This window comes from Sapajus apella, unplaced genomic scaffold, assembly GCF_009761245.1.
Source record: "Sapajus apella isolate SASKATOON/1434 unplaced genomic scaffold, GSC_monkey_1.0 scaffold23, whole genome shotgun sequence".
In the NCBI taxonomy this organism is placed as follows: Eukaryota; Metazoa; Chordata; class Mammalia; order Primates; family Cebidae; genus Sapajus; species Sapajus apella.
Genome location: NW_022436963.1, coordinates 21,067,534 through 21,085,778, shown reverse-complemented (window position 1 = coordinate 21,085,778; position 18,245 = coordinate 21,067,534). Strand labels below are relative to the sequence as shown.

General features: G+C 36.5%; 1 protein-coding gene across 14 annotated transcripts in view; it reads right to left on the bottom strand.

The window, feature by feature from the left end:
• MITF (melanocyte inducing transcription factor) overlaps positions 1-18,245 on the bottom strand; it is a 216,492-nt gene that overhangs the window by 12,158 nt on the left and 186,089 nt on the right. For 8 of the 14 annotated variants that reach the window (XM_032290461.1, XM_032290470.1, XM_032290462.1 and 5 more), the window contains 5 exons: positions 17,843-17,926; positions 15,710-15,805; positions 8,133-8,250; positions 5,523-5,597; positions 998-1,073 (listed from right to left, as the gene is read on the bottom strand). In XM_032290461.1, the coding sequence (XP_032146352.1) occupies positions 998-1,073; positions 5,523-5,597; positions 8,133-8,250; positions 15,710-15,805; positions 17,843-17,926 (449 nt within the window). The remainder of the gene's footprint in view (positions 1-997; positions 1,074-5,522; positions 5,598-8,132; positions 8,251-15,709; positions 15,806-17,842; positions 17,927-18,245) is intronic. The other 6 variants (XM_032290463.1, XM_032290464.1, XM_032290471.1 and 3 more) reach the window with 1 other exon arrangement.

The window sequence follows — 18,245 nt, the reverse complement described above, 5'->3', positions numbered from 1 at the left end:
CGGGTTTGAAAAAGCCTTTCCTTGAAACCTGGGAAAGCAAAACGTTGAAGATGAAATTGTACGTGTACATTCATGAAAATCACCTCACAATAGGTAATGGTTTTATTTTGTTACAAATTCTCTAACAATAATGTGAATAGCAAATTTAATAAGCCTTGCATGAATAATACTTGATTTTATCTTTACATTTTATTAGGTAGCTAAAAGGTCATATTCAAAGGCTAATTTCATAGAATGCCTGTGGGGGCCATTAAAATGTATACATTTTCTAGCCCCTTGCTTCAAATGGGCCAAGTTCTTATGGATAAAAACTGTGTGTTTGTTGTCCTATCTGCTGATGTTGCAGGTAACTATAGGCTGTTAAGAAAGACTTGAGAAAATTATCTTCACAGCTGGTATCTCTGAAAGGGGCAGGGTAGGTAAAGAGAAACCACAAGCTGAAATCCAAATTAGCTGACCTGTACTTAATAGGAGGATTAAAACATTACTTTCTTCCCCTTGAATGGTAAAACATACAAAGAGTAGGCAAGTTTTCATAAAAACAATTGACCTTTTTTGTCTGTTGCATATCATTAAACTTGAAGCCTCTAATGTCTGTTCATCAGTGCCCATTTAGAGATACTGTACAAGTCAAAGAGGAAACAGTCAACAAATCTAGCTTTAACAGCTATTGAAAGCACTGTACTTCATGAACCATTAAAGGAATTCTTTTTTTAAGCTCAGTATTTGTTTGCAAAGAATTCTTAGGTTTCAGAAAGACACAACCAAAGCATCTAGGGTTTAACAGTCCTTTTGCACAGTTCAATGCTTTTGTCCTGAAATTTTAGTTTGATGAGACTAACCACAAGAAAGGTGTAAGAAGAATTCAGGAACAGAACCAAAGGGAGAAGGGGAGACTTCTTAACTTTAGTTTTTACAACGGCATTTTTTACAACATACGAAAAAATATTCAGATACGAAAAATATATGATGCAGATTAACATGCAATTGTACTCACGGATCATTTGACTTGGGAATCAAAGTACCTAGTTCTTTAATGCGGTCATTTATGTTAAATCTTCTTCTTCGTTCAACTTCAAGAAAAGAGCACAGGAAAGGGCTATTAGTAACAGTGCCATGTATGCATTTAGCATATCTCATCAAAGGCATATGTATATTAACTTCACCAGGTCAGGACAATGGAAACCTGAACCAATTTTATCCCTATTTTTAACCATGTTTTTGGTATTGCAGTTAAAAATAAGCGACCTTTCTTATACATGTGATTTCTTATTTGCTCTTTTAACAACCCTGAAATCAGTTATTATCCTCAGTTACAAATAATGAAATTGCCTTGGAGATATTGTTATTAGGGACTTGGCGAGGACATCCAGCAGTACTTGGTGAACAGCCCAAACTCTAACCTAACCCTGTAGAACAGAAGTCAGCAAACTTTCTGCAAAGATCCAGGAAGTTAGCACTCTGGCTTTGTGGGATAAGTAGCAAAATTTAGAATATTATATAGGTATTTACTTAACTGGAGGGAAAACAAATTTCCACAAATTTTTTTCTGACAAAATTCAAAATATAATAATTGAGTAGAATTTTTTACAAGGCAAATCTACTCATGAAAAGCATTAGAATTTACTTGTCATGCTGAAATTTACATTGCATATAATTTTCATATAACAACATATTTTTTTAGCCTGATTGGTTGATTGATTGAGACGGAGTCTCGCTCTGTTACCCAGGATGGAGTGCAGTGGCATGATCTGGGCTCACTGTGACCCTTACCTCCTGGGTTCATGCGATTCTTGTGCCTCAGCCTCCAGAGTAGCTGGGACTACAAGCACATGCCACCATGCCTGGCTAATTTTTGTATTTTTAGTAGAGAAGGGGCTTTCACTATGTTGGCCAGGCTGGTCTTGAGCTCCTGACCTCAAGTGATCCGCCCTTCTTGACCTCCCAAAGTGCTGAGATTACAGGCGTGAGCCACCGCGCATGGCCTTTTTTTAACAATTTAAAAACGTAAAAAGCATTCTTAACTCATGGGCCACACAAAAAAACCTATGTGCTACCTAACAGAAACATAATTTCTAGCCTAGTGCTACCCAACAGAAATATAATTTGCGTATGTAAGTTTAAGTTTTCTAGTAGTCCTATTTAAAAAGTAAAGAGAAAGAGATGAAATTAACATTTTATTAAACCAATTATGTCCACAATATTATTATTTTAACAGGCAATCAATATAAACATTTACAAATTAAATATTTAACATTATTTTCTTCATTCTAAGTTTTTGGAATCCAGGTCGCATTTTACACTTTCAATTTTACATCGCAATTTGGACCAGCCATATTTCAAGGCTGAGTATGCATCGGTGGTGAATGGCTACTGTATGGGATAGCACAGCCCTAGAACTGAAGTCTAGCATTTTTAGCTATACCAGGCATCTTCACAGCATTCCTATTTTATGAATCTAGGTGTAAGTTCAACTATCATCTTCTTAGGGGAGGATGACCTAATAAGGCACATGAAATGATAAATGTCTCTAATTAATGTAGTCAAGCAAATAAATTCCTAATAATTTGAAGTCTAAGAAATTGGATTAAAACTATTAGTATTTACTCTAAATACTGTAATATATGCTGCTTCTGGATCCACTAATATTCTGTACACTAAGATATATAATGTTATTTCCTGCTTTCCCAATATAAATGGCAGTTTCTTTGGCTGAGAGATTATTCCAATGATGAAATCCGTTTTATATAATACTAAGTCCTACCATTAGACTTTAATAAAATAGAAACCCTAAGTGAAGTTCGATGATTTTGAAGAAGGAATTGTGGGGTCCTTGATCCACTAGCTGACCTTCCCCAAAACTCTGAAGTATGACACTTTCTTCTTCTTTTTTTCCAAGCACATAATAAGCATAAAATTCCTCTAGCCCCTCTGGTTCCTTGCTATTTCTCAAGCAAGCCAGACATGTCCCATTGGAGGACTTCATACAGCTGTTCTACCTGCCTGGAACATTCAGCCTCCAGATATGTGAATGGGACTGCCCTCACTTCCCTCAGGTAGACTCAGGTTACCTATGAGACTTTCTGGTCACCCTCTTTGAAACTGATCCACCACCTCCTATGCTCATGCTGACACTATACTCCCTTGCCTGTCCTTTGACTTCACTGGAACTTTCTGCCATCCCATATTCACATATCCCATTTATCTATTTCTTATGTTTATTCGCTGGTGCATTCCAAGCAACTGTGTGTCTGGCAGATAGTAGGCCCTCAACGAATACGTGTTAAATAAGAAACAAAACATTTAAAATGGAATCATACTAAAAATGACTCTGCATCTATCTTTTTTTTCACTCACCAGCATATAGCTGACATCTTTCACTGTCAATATTTAGTTTTATTTTTAGTTCAGTGACTTCCCTTTCCAACCACTTATTAGAAAGATGATATAAGATAGTAAGAAAATTCAAAAAATACAAAGGTGTGTTAAGGAAAAAGTAAAAGCCAAGTCTTTGTACCATTCAACATCTATATGCCTGGGTAAATTGTCACTGATAAGGGTGATCTCTAGATCGTCTCCCATGCACATACACATCCACATAAACATACACACAAGCACGTCTCTCCCCAGTGTGTTCTTTTTACACATTGGGATATTACAGATATTATTCTACCCCTTGCTCATCTCACTCAGTAATACATGGTAGATGACCCCTAACTCAAAGGTAAGCTTCTCAGGATGGGAAACTCATCTTCTGGTTCACATCATACAAAACAACAGCTCAACGTATATTAATGGCTGAATGGAGTGAATAAATGAATGAGTGAATAGTTGGATATATCCTTTTGTACATTTTGGCAAGTATTCTTACAAAATAAATTCCTAGAAGAGACACAGCTAGACCAAGGAGCAATCTAACCCTCAGTATTAATTCCCAGTGGTTGGGTGATACTTTTAGATTGCTTCATAGCCTTCAGAGTTTGAGTGGATCATGTTTGCACTTTACTGACAACCTTAACCTTGAGAGTTCAGGTGCCTAATTATAGGTATCTATTGTTTTTCATAAGATCCAACTCAGTTTTCCACATCTCACTTAAGTAGTTTTGGATAATGTCTAATTATTTTGTTTCTAAAGTGTTTTAAAGGAATTAATATCTTGGGGTAAAATTACTTAGAAGCTGGAGGAGGCCTTCAAGATAATAGTTTATATCTTTTGGTGAAAAGATAAGGAAAGCTTCTTACACCTGACATGAGAACTGGGGAGGGGCGTGGCTCTTAAAGTGAAAACCAGCACCCTCAGGACCCAGCAGTTCTATTTGTCAGTTCCATTTCTAACATAGAGAAACAAACTTTCTTGTACACAAAGACACATATAAAAATGTTCACTGTGGCATTGTATATAATAGGAAAAAACTAGAAACAACATAAACACACAGCAGTTGGGAAGTTACTAAATACCATACAGTCACACTGTAAAATACTATGCAATTTGTTTTCAAAAGGTAGATAGATCTAGATTTCTAACAGCAAAAGGTTTTCAAAACATACTGCTCAGTAGAAAAAAAAATCAACATAAAATGGACAACATAATACAGTCTGTGTTAAAACATATACAAATACATATTATTTCTTTTCTGTGTGCATGTGTCTATATTCTTAACACATAGAAAAAGGTCAGGAAGAGCAATGCCAAATTGAAACCAACATGCATATTCCTGGGAACTAAAGGAGAACTCTGGCCTTATTGTGTTATTTTTATAAGGAGAAAGTGTTTGTATATGACTCACATTCTTAAAAATCAATTTAAAAAACAGAGGATATGAGGCCATGAGATGAGAAATTCACACACAAAATATTTCCTACCTACAAGCCCAATCCTCTCCCTTTTTTAAATCAGTGCAACTTGTCTTACTTGTTTATAGTAAACAAAAATTGAAGTATTCATAGGAAACAACGTCAAGAATTGATCAAGGGTAAATTGAACACATAAAAATAGTTTAAATGCTTTAGGACTTTTGTTTTTAAAGTCACGAATAACATCAGAAATTTAGGAGGCTACCTCATGCATTTACTCCCCTCTTCAGATCTGTTTCTTTTTTTTCTTTCAGATCTCACTGGAGAAGGTGCTCCCCAAATCCCCTTTTGTTAATAAGTTCCAGTGTGAGCGATACTTATAATTGGGAAGTTGGGGATCAATTCTCCCTTTCAGCAAAAAAAACAAAACAAACAAACAAACAAAAAAAAACAGAGAAACCCCACACTATAAACAAAATAAATAAATAAATAAAAACTCTTCAGAAACTGAAAATAAGTATATATACAAAATTTAATTTGATCTGAGATAAAATATGGGGAAAATATATAGCTTGGTTTCTGTAAAATACAATTTTCTTCCGTAAGAGATAATTCTAACAGCTGTAGAAATTAACTTTCCTCCACAGAATTTCTGGAAACATTTTTGATACATGGGGGAACATTAACTCTAATATCAAACATCAAGAACATAAATAAAATCAACTTACTCAAGTTGTGATTGTCCTTTTTCTGCCTCTCTTTGGCCAGTGCTCTTGCTTCAGACTCTGTGGGAAAAATACACGCTGTGCACGTGAATGAAGTCATTAGAAGTTGGAACTGTTCAAGGTTGCACAAAATGTAAACTACAAAATATCTCATTTCCCAACATATGGAAGCTTATCTGACTTGACTCTAAGTAAAAATATGTTTTTTTTTTAAAGATATCTTTTAAAAAACTTGCACTTCTTCAAAAGCAATATATATATCAAATATACAGCAGGCAAAAACTGCCCTTCCACAAAATGTTAAAAACCCAGTAAAAATGATCTGTGGCACGCTGTAAACATATACAGATACTAGCAAGAAAGAAATCGACAATTAGAAAACTATGTCAATTTGCTGTTGATACAGGAGTCTGATATGTTTTGTTTTCAGGCCATAGAACCTTTCAGTCCTTTTTTGATGCCTTTGTAACATGCAGATATAAAAGCTGAGTAGAGGCCCAGCATGGTGGTTCATGCCTGTAATTCCAGAACTTTGGGAAGTAGAAGTGGAAAGATCACTTGAGCCCAGGAGCTCAAGACCAGTGTGGGTCTTTACAAAAAATAAGTCCAGCATGGTGGGGCATGCTTGCAGTCCCAGCTACTTGGAAGGCTGAAGTGGGAGAATCATTTGAGCCCAGGAGGTTGAGGTTGCAAAAAGCTGTGATCATACCACTGCATGCCAGCCCAGGAGACACAGTGAGACCCTGTCTCAAAAAAAGAAAGAAAGGAAAACAGAAAAAAAAAAAAAAAAAAGCTTCCAAATTGGATCTCTGTATCTTCTGACTAGTTCATGGAATAAACTCATTTTTTCAGAAGTTGTTGCCAGATTATGTTAAAATCTGCTATAATGAAAGCATCTAATAACTCTTAGGAACAACTATTTACTAGCCTAAGTCTATAAAAACAAAATAGAAATAGCATACAGAGGCATTTGGTGGCAACTCCATTTGGAAAGTTCTATTTGCATAGCAACTCTTGTGAGATCTCTGGGATAAGAGACTACTTTTTGCCTTAAAGAGAACAAAGCAAAACAGAATTAAAAAAAAAAAAATGTTACTTGACCAGTCTTGAGATTCAGAAAGCTCTGTTATTTCCTTTTCAGAAGTGATAGTTGATGCATTACACTATCATAATTTAGAATTTTATCTCAAAATAGAAAACTTTTTAGCATAACTTATAGCCACTGAAGCATATATATACACCATATATATTTATTGTATGAGTGTTATATATGCATATATGCATATATATATGCATACATACATTTATATATGCATAATATGCATATCTATGTGTGCGTGTATATATATATAATTCAGAAGTTGAATTCTTTCAGTTGTGATGGTCAATCCAAATCATTTTCTAGTTTTTTTCCCTCACACAGAAGCATGACTTACATACCCTCCACTTCAATGATTCTTAAGTTGTTGTTGTTTTGTTTCGTTTGCTTTGTTTTGGATGGGCTCCCTCCTTTTGCCCAGGCTATAGTGCAGCGGTGCAGTCACAGCTCACTGCAGCCTTGAACTTCCGAGCTCAAGCAATCTGCCTGCCTTGGCTTCCCAATGTGCTGGGATTACTGGTGTGAGCTACTGTGCCTGCCTGATATCCTTGCTTTTGTTGTTGTCTTGCAGTAATTTTCCTTTTTGGTAGGGTAGCAACTTGTGTTTTGGTTTTGGGTGGTTTTCACTTATTAATTACCCTTTTTTCACTCAAATCCATAGTTTTTTAAAAACATCTTTCTCCTGCTTATTTTCTAAAAAAAAAAAAATTTTTAAGACATGACTGGAACAGGAATTCTCTGTACCAAATCCATATTCCATATTCTCAGACTGTTCATCCAATCCAGTAATATGCAAGGATCAAATAATAAAAAGAGGGGTGGGGTAAGGGTCATAAAATTCACCATGGTAGAATGCCAGTTCTAATATAGTTTCTGCCATGTTTTAATGACCAAATAAATGACTTCCCTACAGCATTAAACAAAGTGGAGAAACAGGTAATTTCATACTTGCCTCAAGAACAAATAATACCCATTGCTCCATTTTATAATTTTTTCCCTCTGTATAATAAATCTTTTGCACACAATATAGCAAAAGATAACAGGAGGCATCTGAAGATGTAAGAAATATATTCTTACGCTATCACAACTGTGGTCTCGAATGTGTGTCAAAGGAAAATTCAGATCTGGGTTCTCAAACTCAAATGCCTTCAGGGGCTTGGTAAGAAACATACATATCACGTAGGGTGGAGACAGCTACAGCTGAAAATGTTGCCTACTACAACCAACACAAAAGGCACCTTCACCATAGACACAGTGATAAGTGGCATACGGTAATGGCGGCCCTGATTCCCAGTATTCTCAGTAAATTTTCAAAGATCTCCTTGAAAAAAACAGGATTTTCAAGTATAAATCCTCCATCTTAAAATATTGTACAATGTTTTAACCACTGCAGGGACCTATAAAAGTTATGTCCATGAGTTGGATATAGTTTGCACATCACTCTATGGATAACTTTGTCTTATCAGGAAGTGGACAGAAATCCACAGTAAGAGGCACATTTGCTAAGTGCTTACCTGTGAGCTCCCTTTTTATGTTGGGAAGGTTGGCTGGACAGGAGTTGCTGATGGTGAGGCCTGGCGGAGGCAGACCTTGGTTTCCATAAAGGTCAATCAAGTTTCCTGAGACAGGTAACTAGAAACAAACAGTAACAGAAATTAACTGTTGAACAATTCCCACTTTTTTTCAAATAAAACCACTTTCTACTCTAGGATTTATTTAAGAAAAATTATTTGATACAAAAACTCATTTTTAAAATAGGAAAATATGAGATGTTTACTTTTTCATTTACTCACAGATATTAAAAGAGTTACAGGGTCTCCTCAACTAGTTCCCTTTGAGGGAGAAAAGCAGAGTCTCACATTCACAAAATAATTATACTAACTAGCTGATAGGCTTATTTTCAGCATAATGTGGTGAATGCATTATCTAGTAGCATACAGTAGGTGTTCAGGGAATGCTGGCTATTATTGTAAAACAGGATTGTATATAAAATATGACTTTTCCACCAAATACGACTTCTCATTAAAGTTAATTTTGTTCCTTTCCTCTCTTTTCCACCTCTTATTCTCTCTCTTTCTTTTATAAGGAAAAGCAATAAAAGCATGTTGTTTTTTTAATTGGAAAAGAAATGATTTCCTTATTGCTAAAGAGAAAACGCGTTTCCTTGAAATTGAAATTTTCCACAAAGCCACAAGAGGGAGCCCACAGACTTTAAAAAAGAGCAAAAATTTACACTTTCCAAAAAAAAAAAAGAAAGAAAAAGAAAAAAAGAAATATTTAGTCTTCTCCAAGCTAGCATCAGAGTTTTTCCTCTAGTCCTGAATGGGATGTTTTAAAGCAGCGAGCTCTTCTTTGGTTGTGTGTATGCTTTTCTTGGTAACTAGCTGGTTGCAGCAGTTTATAGGCCTGCTTTTGTAGAAGAGGCCCAAGATGAACTCCCTTCCCATGCCCTGAAATACAGTTTGAAATAGTAACTATGGAGAAATCGTTGAGTGACATCACTCCTTCCACTGCAGACAAGTGCCATTTCTAGATTAATTGAAACGATTTCTATAACTACGATTACTGGGTAAGACTCTATGTTGTTTAGCCCTCCCATTTCTTGATTACACACTGAATTTTATTCTACATCTGAGAAAAGCACATTCATAAAGCATTTAGGTGTGATTAAAGTGTTTAGTGACCGAGAGGTATCTAGTAAAAATTGTACTCAACAGAGTACCTTGCATCCTCTCAAATGAACACTAACATACAGATGAAAATATACCACAAAATACAAGCAGAGTCAAATGTGCTTCCCCTCACTGGTAGCCATTGCATCAATTTCTGTGATGGCTTCTAAACATATATTCTATGAATTAAACCCCTAGCTAAGAAGATTTGGGTGGGAGGCAATGGACATGGAATGAGATACTTCCCAATGGGCAAATCTAAGGCTCGAACAGGATTGCAGTGGGCAGGGAGGACAGACAGACTAGCAGAATACAACTTCCTCTTTTCTTCCTTTTTGAAAGCTGCATTTATAGTATATGTATAAATCCTAATATACATACCCCCCCATATACATGTACAAAAATAGACATTGTGGTCATTTAAAATGCCCTTGAATCATATTTCAAGGCCCTCTAAGTAACTGATAAAAAGTGACTTTCATTATTAGCTGTCATTTCACTAAGTGGTTTTATTTGAAATAGGTCACCTTCTCGGGGTCAATTTTGCTGTGTGTGTGTTTAGTTTTAATCTGTCCAATTTAACGCAAAGTGAAAGGCACTCACACATTTCAAAACAGCCCTGTAAAATACCAGAGAGACTAAACTTATACAGCTGCCATGATGTCTGATAACTCCTTGGATTCCAAAGCTTTATTCCCCTATCTTTTGACAATTTCAGATTTTGGGAAAAGTTCTGGGTTTTAACAAACTAAGAATGTGACTTGAAAACTCAAGGCAATAAGCTAAAAAAAAAAAAAAAAAAAGATTCCCCTTGCTCTAGAAATGCAAATCATATATATTACATTTTCATATGCAAATTGTATACAAAACTCACTGTGTTATTATGATGATTTGTTATGGATAAATAATAGCAAGTGATATGTATCTCTAAGTCACTGATAGACCTACGTTGAACAGACATCAATCCTAAGCTTCTTCTGGACAGGAACATATTTTCTAACTATATTCCAAAGAAGAGGTATGTCCATGAGTAAGAGGGAGAATGCTTTCTGCCATAGAGGGCCTGATGGACAGGGTTGGGGAGACAAAGAGCAATGTGGGGGACACCTAGTGAGAAATGGATTCAGATGGGTGAAGACTATAGCAAGGACTGCCGTAATTAGCATGGATTGACGACAGTGCACGCCAATAAGGGAAATGAATCAAAATCCCTATAGCAAGATGCCTCATTGAGTACTCTACTGAGGTCAGACATCATTACTTCCAGTTGAAAAAGCAGCTTATAGCCCTCTATTTATTTCTCTGAAAGATTCCCTGCTTTGGCTGCTTTTCCCATACTTGCTGATTAGGAGTGGGTGGCAAAAAGCATGCCAGAATATTTTGCTGGGGGTCATGTCATTTTTGGGGGCCTACTTTGGTCAAAGCACAGGACTAAAATGGCACTTCATGTACAGCATCTTACTGATTTTTACAGAAAGAAAGCCAAGGTTTTTGCCATTGCCGAATGAAAGTTTTTGGTTGGAGGTTCATGTCCCACGTTAACAGCAGAACTGGGGGTGGGGAGAATATCAACATGCTGATATTAACCAATTAGAAACTGCAAATTTCAATTCATCTCCAATTAGACCTGAGGAAATAAAAACCCTGCCACTTACTAGCCAAATGTGGATACTCCAATCTACTGATTAATGAGGCAGAGCTTTATGGCCTGTGCTTAAGGAGTCAGAGACCCAGATTAAAATCCTGCCTCTTTACTAACTGGCTCTGTGATATTGAGCAAGTTCTCTGAGGCTTCTGACAACCATTCTTCTCACAGGGTTTTTATGAAATTTAATAAAGTAGGTGAAACACAGTGCCTGCTACGTAAGTGATCAGTAAGTGATAACCACCGCTATGATTAACAATACAGTATTGTAATTTTGTAGGGAGTGCTGGATTCCCACTTTACAGTTTTGACAGTTGAGCTAATTTTCACTTTGATCAACAAAATCACCTGCCATGTTAATTACTAAGTACATGTCAATGAATAGACAATTTTTACCAGACTGTAATGCAAACCTAAGCACAGAAATCAGGGAATCTGCAAGGCTGAGGTGACCACTCATTATTCTAAGTCAGGGCTTCTACACTGGAGCTGATTTTGTTTCCCCGGATCAATGTCTGGAGGTGTTTTCCGTTGACACACCTGCAGGGGATTTGCTGCTGACATCCAGCGGGTGGAGGCCAGGGATGCTGCTAAGCATCCTAAAATGCACAGGACAGTCTCCCACCACAAAGACTTATCCATCCCAAATGTCATCACTTCCACAGTTGAGAAACTGTGTCCTAAATGGTGCTGTATGTCCTTTGTATCAACAGCTGTTATTTGCTGAAGCTACCAAAAGGAAGATTGACAGAAGTAATTTAAAATACGTCATGTAGCCATGCACTTTAAAGAAAGGATTTTGTGGTTCTTTTGAAAACTTCCCCCCTAAGCATAGTTAACATCATAATTAGGTCAAAATAACACCTTTGGAGCTAAGAAAGAAGAAGAAACTTGTTCTATTAACATGTATATTTTGTATATTTGTTGGGTTTTTACCCAGCCCATTTACCTAAATGACACGATTTCACTTCCAGAGCACAAGCTGCACCTTAAACAGATGAAAGCCACAATCTAATCAGGACATATAAATTGAAGGTAGATGCGCCTGGGTCTATGCTCCCATCTTGGTCTGAATTGAGTTCTTCAATGCTGTGCTTCACCAAAATCAATATTTTTCCAAGTAAATGATAATTGTAAAATGTTATCATTTTTTCTCTCTGGATGGTCCCCTTCTCTGAATATCAATTAGCACAAGTAAACTGGGACTTTTATTCTTTGTTTGTGATAGTACAAGAGGGCCCTTGTGCTCTCAGAATAGTTATTTCTAGACTTCAATTCCCTTAGGACAGTTTCCTCTCTAAGTGTTCCTTCCACTTTATTTTTTTCTAAGTAGTTAACTTGAAATAAAGCATTTCAAATAATCAAAAGGAAAAACAATGCCTAACATGAAGAATGTTAAATTTAAAACTTACTGTGGGAAAAAAAATTAAAATGTTAATAGGTTGTAGTAGCTTTTTAATTTAATTTTGACAACTAAAACCCAAGTTCATCAAGAATAAGAGCTAGTAACTAACTTTTAGTGAGAGCTTATCAGGGCCCAACTGTTCTAAATACTTTTTGTGGATCACCTCTTATAATTCTCACATTAATTCTATGGCAGTAGATGCTATTATGATCCCCATTTTACAGACAAGCAGAAGCAGAGAGCTCAAATAACTCACTTGAGAGTATGTATTCAGATGTCTGGTTCAGAGTCTGTGCTCCTAATGTTGAAGTTACATTGTCTTTCCTTTAATGGCAAAATGCTGAAACAGATTTGTTGGAAGAAAACTCTAATGGAGCCACATTTAGCCTTTCCAGCATGGGGATACAGAAGAGAAGACGATACTGGGATAGTCAGTGACTTCTAAGGGTGGTTTCAGGGGACTCCTTTCCTGTTTGGGAATTAATTCAACTGTGCCCAGAGGATCTTTCCTATCTGGAAATTCCCTTGAGATGATCTTTCTCCTTCAGAATCAGCCTTCTCCCTTCAAAGAGCTAAAAGAGTCTCCCCCTTCTAGACAGGTACCCACCCACCTCTATGAGAACAGGAAGCATACTTGAATCATCTTTGCATCCAAAGCACCTTGCCCGGTGCTGGCCACCTATTAGGCATATTAATAAATGCTAAATCAATCTTTAATATAGTTTAGGAGCAACCAGATAATGAAGGAACAAGGCCTCAAGGCTAATGTAGACTGAATGAAGAGGCATGAGGATTCATTCTACTTTTATATTTTTAAATTTGTTTTTTAGAGACAGGGTCTTGCTCTGCTGCCCAGGCTAGAGGACAGTGGTATGATCATGGTTCATTGAATCCTTGAATTCTTGGGCTCAAGTGATCCTCCCATATCAGCCTCCTGAGTAGCTAGGACTACAGGTATGTACTACTACCTCACCCAACTGTTTTTTTACATTTTTTAATAGAGACAGGTTCTCTCTATGTTGCTCAGGCTGATCTCCAACTCCTGGTCTCAAGTGATCCTCCTGCCTCGGCCTCCCAAAGCGCTGGAATTACAGGTGTGAGCCATAGGCCCAGCCAGGTGTTCATTCTAAAGGACAGGAGCATATATGGGGTCATGACAACTGTCTTCAGAAGGGATGGTATGTGGAAAAGTTCTCCATGAAGCAAACTGGAACCCATGCTGCAATTTACAGAGTGATTTACTGTGGGGGATATCATGAGATAGATATGTCTCATGGATATGTCACATGGAGCTTGACACATTATAGGGGCTCAATGAAGATCAGCTGAATAAACAAATACTATCAATATTATTTAATATTATAATTAAAAAGCTATACTTAATAATTTAGGTTACATTATTGAATACAACTAATGTTAGTAAGTTGACTGCACAATATAGGTATATTTAACAGCCCCATTTTACAGATGTAGAAACGTAGAGTTTCAAAAAGCCAAATGACATGCAAGGTCACAGAGGAAATGGCAGATTCAGGACGTGACCCCAGATTTGGTCAGAAATCTCTAAATCCTAACCATTGTGCTTTGCTATTTCCCTAATGAGCTCGTACAGATCCTTTTTTAGAGGCTTCCAAGAAGCTGGATGCCTGATTACTAAGTTAGACCAAATGATATCAAAGGTCTTTGCCATTACAAAAAAGAAGTCAATGATTTTACAGAATCATGTCAATTCTACAGTCCACTTGAGTGTGCCCAGGGACCCATTTGACACCACTAGCAAGATGACCGCTCTCATGACCAAGTTCTTTTGAGATGACTGGGCCATTGCTAATTGATGCTGCTAGAGCAGTGAAACATTGTAAATATACACGTCTTTGGGTATGTTTATAAATTCCCCAGGGCATGCTCCATCAAGTGTTTTGTTCATGTTCATCCTAGGATTCTGACTGCTAAACAAGTGTAGTTGGCCCCATGGGATACACCAACTTGTAAGCAAAAAGGTTTCATAGAAGCCAACCAAGGATTCCAAGAGGTTGGGAGAGTTTGGAATGGAAACTTTTATCACAATGGCAGAACATGTGGTTCTTCCAAAATCAGGGGATGGGTTTAAATGGGTGGAAAGCAGACAAACTCTAAGTATCATAGAAGAAGCTTGAGGTTTCAAGGGGAGTCCTCACCCCACATGAGTTCAAGGAAGTGAGCTTGAAGAACTGGACCAAGATGGATTAAGAAAAAGAAAAAAGAAAAAAAATGCTAACTATAAGACTCAATTTTCTGTGGATTCTGGTGTACCTAAATAAGTGCTATCTTGTTCCCTGGCCAAGGGAATTTACTATCAGAAGTTAGTCTTATCTTTAAAAAAATTTATTTTGGCAAAAAATACATGTCATAAAATTTGCCATCTTAACCAGTTTTAAGTGTACAGCTCAGTAGTGTTATGTACGTTCATGTTTTTATCAAACAGATCTCCATAATTTTTCCTCTTACGAATCTGAGACCCCATACCCATTAAACAACTCCTTTATTCCCTTTCCTCTCAATAAATATTAGTCTTTAAAATACTAGTTATTAAGAATATGATAGCCTCATAGCATTGCTGTCAGAGAAGACAGAAAAGGATTACAGAAGGTATTTGAAGACTTACCAAGAAGGCCTGGCTCTGATACACCCAAGATATGTAATCTTGTGTAAGACCATCTAACCTAGTTACCATTTAAAACTGAGGGCAATGATATCATCCGAACCTGACTCACAGAATAATTGCAAGGACTAAATAGTATCTGCAATAAGACTTTGGTAAAACAGTAACATAAGACTAAAATGTAAGGAATGAAGGAAAATAAACCATATAGGCAAGCCTCTAAATTACAAGAGAATAACAAGTAACATACAATGGTAAATAGAACCATTGGTTTATAAACTGAAGTTGGAATAAATTTTGCTGTTGGAGAAGGGTAACCCCAATGTTTCTCTATCCCCTAAGAATATGAAAAAAACCTCTTGAAAAACCGCACCAACTTTTTCAGGCCAACTAGAACACCATTGTGAACGGTGCAATTCAAAATAGTTCCTTTGGCTAGAGGGTTGGGCATTAGATGTCAAGGGAATTGGAAGGGCTAATGTCCTACTGAAACTGTTCTTGGACTCCAGAGAATGTAGAATTTATCACGGAGTTATTCATAAACTTATAAAAATTCTTAATTTCTGATGACAAAGTCATTTACTTCTGATCCTGATATAATTCTCCATTTTACGATTAGTACATTTCATCAGTGAACCAGTTGCAAAGACACACTAAAAATTTAAGAAAAAAGAAGAGAACCCTGGAAACACCTCAAGATTTTGTATTTAAAAAAAGGTTATCAATACCGTATTCGCCATTTGCAAAGCAGGATCCATCAAGCCCAAGATTTCCTCATTATAACTTGATTCTAGACTAATGATGTCATCAATTACATCATCCATCTGCAGGAAAAAGGGCAACAGAAGAGAGACAAAAGTAAATAAAACTATGTAACACAACCCAAAAAGAGACTCATGGTCTTTTTTTACCCAAAGTAATAATGGTCTTTAGTTAGATTCTAAGAAGTAATTGTCCTCTTTCCACTCAAATAAAATGCTACTGAAGACCATCAACACTAATAGGTGATGAGAATGATACTTGTAGCCAGCATTTAATGAGTGGTTATGAGTTGCCAAGAACTGGGTTCAGGGATTTCCATGGGCTAAGTTTTCACCCTAACAAAAACCCTATCAGGCAGGTACTATTATTATAGCAATTTTCCAGTTGAAATAAATGAGAAGCAGCTTGCCCAAAGTCACACAATAAAGAAAGACTGGAGGCATGATTTAATTCATCCTTTCACAACTATGCTAAACTGCCTGCCCTAATTAGGAAGGTATACCAGAGCACCTCATCATGAATGATAGCTGTCATTCTACTTCCTTTTTTCCCTAAAGACGATGGCCCATACCGTTTTCTTAGAAAAGGAAAAAGCAAACGGTGATTTTGCCCTTTGGTTCCACAGGGATGTGTGGACAGTGTGGCTCCCAGGCCACTGGCTGTCCCTACACCCAGCCTACAGTGACTTGTAAAATAAGTTTCTCCTTGTACAGCTGCCAGTGTGGTTGGTACTCCCCAAGGAGTACACCAGGACGAGGTTATCATTACAGTCGCAGAGCTGACATTCCCACTAGGTCAATTTTATTTCTGAAGTACCAAAACATCAGTTATGATAATAAACAACAGTGATTACATGTGCATTGCAGCAGTTTCAAAGACAAGTCTGTGAAAACATTTCTTTGTAAACACTTACGTATTTGGGCTAGTTGGTGTGTCTGTGCTTGGGTCTTAATAGTACTTCATAGTTACACGTGACCTCTCAGAACTAACAGGGATGCTCTTGCGTCTCTTTTGCCACTTACATTAAAGAGAAGAGGCTCCAACATCATGGGTTTGGGTTGGAATCCCAGTTCTCTCACTTTCTAGATTAGGGGCAAAGCCTCCAATCTTTTAAAGCCTCAGTTTGCCAATCTATAAAATGGGGGGTAATACTATTTACTGTCATATGATTTCACGACAAACTGTACAGAGTGTTCAAAGTACCAGAATATAGTAAATACTCAAAAAAGAAGTCTTATTAAATGATCCCTAAGAAGAATAATTGGCCAGTTTTGAATAACTACTATACAGTGTTTGTTAGGTTCCATTTCTATTGACATCACTTTTATTTGTTTTGTTTGTCTTTAAGAGATGATTTTCTAATTGTAAATAGGCAAATAGGCTAGGAAACTTATGAACAAAATTTTCTTGCTATTTTTAATTTCGTTTTTAGAAAATTAAATAGTGGGCTTGATGTGATAGCATTTTTAAAATAATTTTTTTCTCTTATGACAAAAGTAATGCAAGTTGATGACATGAAATAAAGGCAAAAAATTCTGTTGCTTATTATTCTCTCCTATATCTATATACATGCATAGATATATAAATAGATATAGCATAGTTTATATGTCCACTAAATAGGATGCAATGGAAGAAACTTTAGTTACTTGGGAAAGCATCCATTAAGTATTATTAAATTAATAAAGATAGTTTCAAAATATATGCTCCATGAGATTGCATTTAGGAAACAATATAAAGATTACACACACACATCTTGGTTTTACTAATACAAAAATTGCTAACCTGCAAATTTGCATAACATATTGATAATGTTGAATGACGTATTTGATATCTTATTTATTAAAATTTATATACTTTAAGAAGTTTTTAATGTTTTGGAACAACTTAGGGGAAAAACACATTTTAGTTTATTCTCCTTTGTCATTATTTAATCATGAGATACTATGAGGAAAATGGCACTGTTTATAGCTTTCTCTATTAAAAAAAAAATCAATGGGGTAAAAAAAAAAAACCTTAAGTTTTCAGGAAGGTGTGATCCACCACAAATATAGATTCTCATTACAACGTGTTATATCCTCGGCTGCCAAGTCACTTAGTACCTGCATACAGGATGCTCGTGAATGCGTGTTCATGCCTGGGCACTCGCTCTCTGCCCTGTTTTGCTCTTCAAACTTATAAAATCCCTGCAAAAACACAAGCAAAAACAGCCTGTAACTTGGATTTGCAAATGACTTTTTAATGACCGCTTCACACAAAGCTGATGGCACAGCAATAAGATGAACTAAGCTTTCAAACAAAGTGGAATCTGACCAAAAGATGAAATAATGAAGGTAGAACTTCTGTCAAATCATCTTGCTAGATGACAAATATGGGTAGAGAAAAATAAAGCCATTGGTTTGGGCATAGGGGCAAAGATTTTAGTCCCTCTAGAAATTAAAATCAACCCAACTTGAGAAAAGTTGCCTCTGAATTTGCACAAACACTTCATAGTATATAGAACAG